Source organism: Penaeus monodon, chromosome 18, assembly GCF_015228065.2.
Source record: "Penaeus monodon isolate SGIC_2016 chromosome 18, NSTDA_Pmon_1, whole genome shotgun sequence".
Lineage (NCBI taxonomy): Eukaryota > Metazoa > Arthropoda > Malacostraca > Decapoda > Penaeidae > Penaeus > Penaeus monodon.
In genome coordinates this window covers 13,868,063-13,875,562 of record NC_051403.1, presented here as the reverse complement: position 1 = coordinate 13,875,562, position 7,500 = coordinate 13,868,063, and the positions used below count along the sequence as shown (strand labels likewise).

General features: G+C 40.0%; 1 protein-coding gene across 2 annotated transcripts in view; it reads right to left on the bottom strand.

Moving 5' to 3' along the window:
- LOC119584282 overlaps positions 1–7,500 on the bottom strand; it is a 25,140-nt gene that overhangs the window by 12,356 nt on the left and 5,284 nt on the right. The window contains exons 2-3 of one of the 2 annotated variants that reach the window (XM_037932812.1): positions 3,009–3,214; positions 45–193 (exon numbers count right to left, since the gene is read on the bottom strand). In XM_037932812.1, the coding sequence (XP_037788740.1) occupies positions 45–193; positions 3,009–3,150 (291 nt within the window). In that variant the 5' untranslated portion in view covers positions 3,151–3,214. Of the gene's footprint in view, positions 1–44; positions 194–3,008; positions 3,215–7,500 lie in introns of those variants that run through there. The other variant, XM_037932813.1, reaches the window with a different exon arrangement.

Here is a 7,500-nt window from a genome sequence, read left to right as displayed (position 1 = left end):
TGCCTTTCGACCCCTTTTGCTGAAGGAAAATTCGATTTACTCACAGGAGGTAAGGTCGGCACTGGCATTGGTGGCTGCACAGGCTTTGCGGGCGTTGGCTCTGGGGATGGGCGGGGTTGAGGAGAAGGCGGCTGCTTCTGAATGACTGGGGTGGCTGCAGGGGTGGGCGTGTGTTTCATCGTGGATGGGTTCCCTGATAAGGGAAAATGGAATTAATTCTCTTGATTTTTTATCTACAAAATAGTAACAGATAACAAAAGAAATACTATTATGTTCAGAATTTCCTTTTTTTGCTTATTCGTTTTTTCTTTCCGCTCACGGCGCCATGCACATTTTGTGAATGATCAGCAAGGCAGAAATCAGGGCAGATGTCCTGACGGGAACTTCTTTAAGATCATCTGAGCGCCGGGCCACCGCTAGAGAGCTGGCCTCACCGCTGGGGCCGAAATCAATGCAGCGCCCTCACGCCCCTCTCCAGAGTCTTGACGCGCCTTGGGGGGCAGGCCACCGCTGCTCCTCGACCGCTGGCGTCATGCCGCTCCTCTCTCGCTTCCTCCCTCTCCTCTCTCCGCTCTCTCTCGCTCCGTCTCTCTCTCTCTCTCTCTCTTCTCACTCTCTTTCTCTCACTCTCATTATCTCACTCTCATTCTCTCTCACTCTCATTCTCTCTCACTCTCATTCTCTCTCACTCTCATTCTCTCTCACTCTCATTCTCACTCTCTGTCATTCTCACTCTCTGTCATTCTCACTCTCTCTCTCTCTCTCTCTCTCTCTCTCTCTCTCTCTCTCTCTCTCTCTCTCTCTCTCTCTCTCTCTCTCTCTCTCTCTCTCTGGGTTATGATTACCATAATATACATCCTGGTGAACTATGTCAGTGGCAACATGTTTACACCGTCCACTTTTTCTCTTAACACGCGAAGCACAATGCCATCACATCCTCTACTCCTCATAACCAACGTCCCGTCCTGTTTCTCAAGTATAACTGCAAGATTTAGATATTCGATATAAATTTGCATAACAAAAATCATATTGGAAGTGGCAGGTACTCATAATAACAATATACTTAGGTACTCAGTTATAATGATATATTTCGGCACTCATGACGATATACTAATGCAAAGTTCATAACTTATTCAGGGCATCCCAGGTATATCACGAACTGTGAATGTGTACTAGGAGTTTATACGTTCGTATTATATGTTTTGCTAGTGTTTTTATCAAAGATTACACGGTCCTTATTTCATTTATTATTTCAATCACATAATTATAATATCATAAGAGTACAATAAAATATATTATCATACGGAAAGGTTATAAAAAAACAACTGTAAAACAAATCCAAATAACTGCCATTCTGCTAACTTTTTTTTTTTTTTTACACAAGACGTTTCAAAAATAATTAGCAGGTATTTGAACGGCGAATAACGGTTATTTCACAACATTCATCATTCGTGAAATAACCACGAGCACGAATGCCGAAAGAAGTGGATAGAGGAAAAAGCAGAGCCAATGTACACTGCCTTTGTGGGCTGGCGGTCCCAACCATCTTCAGTGCAAAGTTGTCAGAAGCGTATTTGGTTTGTTCGGGTTTGATGTTAGGTTGAAACTACACTGTTAACTCACAATAAGCGTTTTATAGCAAAAATCATCGGTTTCGTTTCTGTGTATGACTTGATTTTATCCATTATTCATACTCATGGAAAATTGATAATCCTAAACACTACGCGACCACTTGGAGTGAATTACATACATTTTTGTTAACAAAAATCATCGGTTTCGTTTCTTTGTATGACTTGATTTTATCCATTATTATATTCATGGAAAATTAATAATCCTAAACACTACGCGGCCACTTGGAGCGAATTACAACCGGCGAGTCTTTGTCTCTATGCAGTTTATTTACACACAATTATATCCCGTATCAATCGTACTCAGAACATGGAGGTATGTGCCACACTAAGACCAGAACGAGAAATGAAGCTGTAAAACACTCTAATTTTGGACATGACGATATGCGTCATGTGTGAAAGTTTCGTCGGATTATGAATCATCCTAATGGTTGTTACTGCTGATTGCTTGCTCTTGTACAATTTACGTCTTATAGTCCAAGTCTTTTGACCATTTACATCTAAATAAGTTTTGAACGTGTTGTGGCAATTATTTTTAAAACTTATCTCGCGTAGGTATTGACGGTGAAACTTATTTCAAGTGTTCTCCGATATATATATATATATATATATATATATATATATATATATATATATATATATATATATATGTGTGTGTGTGTGTGTGTGTGTGTGTGTGTGTGTGTGTGTGTGTGTGTGTGTGTGTGTGTGTGTGTGTGTGTGTGTGTGTGTGTGTGTGTGTGTGTGTTTTCGGAGAAATGTGAGTATTTCTTATTCTAAAATGTTATTGAATTTCACAGTGGTTGAATAGTATCAGCATTTAAGCATAATGAGCATCTTTTTACTTCTTCAGATATATAATACTAATTCCTACATTATTTCCATACCTCCGCTACCTGATAATCACCTGGTTAGGATTAATGATTAATGCATTCAGAAATGACTTGATTGATTACAATATATGATAAATCATAAATAATGATTTAATGATTGTATTGCATGTGTGTATGCATGCATGCATATATATATATATATATATATATAATATATAATATAATATAATATAATATAATATAATATAATACAATATATATACATACATACATACACACACAAACACACACACACACACACACACACACACACACACACACACACACACACACACACACACACACACACACACACACACACACACACAATGTATATATATACATACAGGACACAGGTGTATCATATTATATATATACATATATCACACACACATTACATATAGATAGATAAATAGATATGAATAGATAGATAGATATAGATATATAAAGCAACTGAATGTGTGTGTGACGTGACTGCAATATCCCACACACTTCCAGCTCTAACCAACCTGCGTCCATGGCGGTGGTGGCTTCCTCGACCAAGACGGCGGTGGGTGGGGCTTGTTTCCCCTCGGAGGTCGACGTGATGGCCGTTGCCTTGTCCTCGGGCGGCACCCCTGGGGGCATGGCGGGGCCCTCGAACGCCTCATCTATGACCAGGGCAGCGCCTGCGCATGCCCAGATCAAGACAACCAATACGCCCGCCCTCATTGCCTGCGACAGAGGAGAGAGAGCGTGTGTTAAGTCTCGCCGTTGGCAGTTTTATGGAAGTTTGGCTGGGCCTCGGAGCGAGAGCGAGGTCCGGGCGGTGTGTGAGTGGGTGGGTGTGGGGGGGAGGGTTAATCGAGCCCTTGTTTGAAAGTTTGGTCCCTGAAGATGAATTTTAAATCTATTATAAATAACACTGTCGTCACATTCACGAATTCTATGACAACTTTACAGTCAGTATTACATATAAGGGTTTCGTAATTTTCAGTTTCATTTATTCTATTTCATAATTTGGAATGTCACTGGCGAAAACAGGATGGTCCTTGTGCCACGTATCTCTCTCCGGATGTGACACTGCATTTTGCCACATAAACAGGTCGAGACCAAAGCGCTTCACGCACTTCAAATAAGTTAGTGCCAAATACCTATAAGATCAAATTCAAGTACTACTTAATGTTTTTTGTGAGTTTACCAAAAATGTACAGTGCTAATTGTATCATTTACAACCACAGAATATGCACCTGGAGCGAGAGAAAAAATGTTTAGTTTTTACCTTCATAACACAGAAAAGCACGAAACACAGAGAAAAGTAATCACAACTAGAGGCAGTTCCTCTCATTTTCACACTGCAACTTCCTCTCTTAAACAAAAGATCTGGCTGTGGCGATGCAACGAAATACAGATCGTTGTAATATTCATGAGAGAGAGAGAGAGTAATTCCACTGTCCTCAGCAACAGCACAGCGAAGAAAAGTGATAGAACAGATATCCCTATTGCTTGTAACAATTCCATCTGTATCTGTTGTCTGTGTACAATATCTATTTGTCGTATTCGAATATTTTAGAGAAACAAGCATTTTGTCTCCTACATGAACCAGTTGACACAACTGCTAAAGGTTGTACCTTAGAACACCATGTACCTATAAATATTGTTTCAAAACGACGTTTGTTCATAGAAATTTTTGAGCAATTAAGACAGACCGCTCGTAGCCAGCAAGCGGGTAGGTCGGGACGCCTTTGCCTCTCAGGCAGGCCTCCCTACCTTGCCCGTCCTGCTACCATATTCCCGTGCTAATAAACCATAGAAGCAGCGACAATTTTAACTCTACACACCTTCAAGAACAAATCACCAGAGTACCGTCCTAGTTGGGACACGTCTTGTGTCCCCCACACACCATACCTCTTTACAGAGGAGGGAAAGGGAGAGAGAGAGAGAGAGAGAGAGAGAGAGAGAGAGAGAGAGAGAGAGAGAAAGAGAGAGAGAGAGAAAGAGAGAGAGAGAGAATGGGAGAGAGAGAGAGAATGGGAGAGAGAGAGAGAATGAGAGAGAGAGAGAGAATGAAAGAGAGAGAGAGAGAGGAGAAAAGAGCAAGAGAAAGAGAAAGAGAGAGCGTGAGAGAGGGAGACAGAGACTCCATTGCCTCAACGACGGAGACAAAGGAGCCAAAGACCCTAATTAAGAGGCTTAAATTCCTAGACATAAAGTTCTCTCGACACTCTATTCTGTGATTTTCGGTCTCCAGGTCCTAGTTTTCCCAGCCATGAACACTTGTCGTGTCAGGGGCAAGACAAGGCGGGCCATTACTATGCCCGGTGATTGGTGTTTAGGCTTCTGAATCTAACGATCCCGAATAATGCTTTTTAATCAATGCCTAGGATAATAAACTATTATATGCATATTTTATATACGGAAAAGGTAATGATCATATAAGATACCTCCTGAACTTTTCACCGTGGTATATGCCTCTTAAGATTTAATCCTCTGACGATATGCAAATACCCAATCGAGATGTGCTTCGATGTGAATACCATTAAGTCCCACCGTGTTGTATAAGAGTCCTTGACTTAAAGGTGTTGAAATAACCGCTGCAAGCACTCCTCCTCGCAACTCTCCTTCCAACTTAGATTCTGCCGTGATCGATCAGACCTTGAATCTTTATCCAGCAAATGATGTATAGCTTTACTTGGAACGTTTATTAGCAGAGCTTCAAATAATCGGGGACACAGCTGCATCACTGACATAATTCGACTTAGCGGTAATGATATTACCGATAAAAATAGTCATACATCATCGCCTCGGCTGTCATCATCGCCAAGGCGCGGATAACGGAAGATGGTCGCGCTCTGCAAACCCCATCGCAAGTTCTGTAATACCTTACATGAAATGAATTTAATGGAGTTATCACTTGGGACTTAAGATCTATAACCATAGTTAAGGCATCTAATTTTGGTTTGCCTTAATGCGGAATAGTTTAGCTGTAGATGATGAAGGTAACTGGGCGCTTGGAGATACTGAAAACTACAATAAACCTTTTGACATTTTTCGTCTTGAGTTTCCAAATAGTGATACACCTATACAAATTTATCTTGCCATATCTATGACTTCCGAATATTGGAAATATATTTTTCCGAGTTAAAAATAACAAATAACTATATTCTATGAAAAACATATTTAAATATTTTGAACGGAAATCGTTTATCGTCAAATCTTTTCGTAGTCTTGATAAAATCTAGAAAGACTTCTGAAAATGTTTTTTTAATATCCAATATCTATGTCTGGTTCGGGTGACCAAATTCCTTTTTATTCACCTTTTGATCACCATGCATCTTTTTCACGCAATCAAGCATTGCATTTGAAGTGTGGTGGATAACGCATTATATGATAGATTTACAAAAATCTCTGGAGCAAACCCAGGTTTAACTTAGCGCTTAGTTAACCGCTTCATAACTCCCTATAATATATATATATATATATATATATATATATATATATATATATATATATATATATATATATATATGTATGTGTGGGTGTGTTATATATATATATATATATATATTATATATCATATATATATATATATATATATATATATATATATATATATATATATATATATATAATGTTGATGTATTTATCAAACTACGAAATGCGAGTATTCACGCTGTTAACGAAGAATACCGCCATGAGATCCTGTGTCCTGGTTGAGAAAGTCGTAAGCGGAGGAGGTACGAGGCAGAAGAAATGATTTCGATTACTGGGAGAGACCGAGTGAGCGCGCCGCTCCTTCAGAAAGGCATCTCCTGGGTGCGTGATATCGAGCGAAAAAAACAACATAAGAAAGTCGGGTTATATTGCTGATTTCCTGAGGGTGTGCGTGGGGGTGGAGGAGGGGATCATATCCAGATCCAGGACGTGTCCTTGCATGTTGTTCCCTCGAGGTCACGTTGGACTGATTAATGTAATGGAACTAAGAGATGTACCCTCAATTGGAAATATGAAGGTAGTGAGGAACCGAGATTGTTATAGGTCACTGGTAGTTCGTAGTGACTTTTTAACAACGACGGTGTTCGAAGCGATGAAAAGGTCAATGCGCCGAGAGATAAGGTCGTCTGTTTTTTTTTTTTTTTATGGTGAAATAAGTTTCTGTGCACAGTCACTCAAAAATTAGATGGGGACAACCTGATGAGATTTCCACAGGGAAATTAATTAGGCGTACTTTCTTATACAAAATCAGGGCTGAACTCACCGTAGGGTTTTTTTTCTAAGTGGAGGCACTTCTACGGTGAGTAAGGGCAAACGTAAGAGATTCACGTATCTGTTACTCAGCATACTACCTTCTTAATGTTGAGCAAATCTAATAAATAAACTCTTGGCTGTCTCTCCCGAAGCAGAAAAAGCAGAGGAAAGCTGGTCAACAAATTCAATGTGCATAGTTTTTTTATGGCCTATTTCAGTTAAATTCAGAATTCAGTCGCCTACTCCGGAACTGATCGCAGGAAAGATGAGGAATTCACTAGACTAATTGCCAGATCACATCACACAAGCAATAAAAATAGAAACCAACCACTTCCACGCTTCTAATGTTACTTCTCGTTATCACGCCTCATTCGAAAAAATTCTGGAGGCATCTGTGCGGATCATTTTGTTTACATGTGTACATCGTGCAGCGTGCGTGAGTGCTTGTTGAACTTGTACTTGCGTCATGCACTTTGCGTATGGACGCATAAGTGCATACGTGCAAAATTCCGCATGGGTACAACGAACAACTGTCGGAAGTCAGCAGAATTTCTCATAATGAAAAATACAGTAATGTTTAAGAAGTTGTGGGGGACATAACTGTCAGCGTCGACTTTCATTCCCGGAACGTTGCCGCGAAATATTTCCCAGCACTCTTCCGCCGAACTCTCCCTCACTCTTACCAACTTTTCTCTTACTGCTACCTTCATCTCTCTCTTTCTCTCTTTCCATCGTTCCCTTTCTTTTCTCTATCTTTCTCCTTTCCATAACTC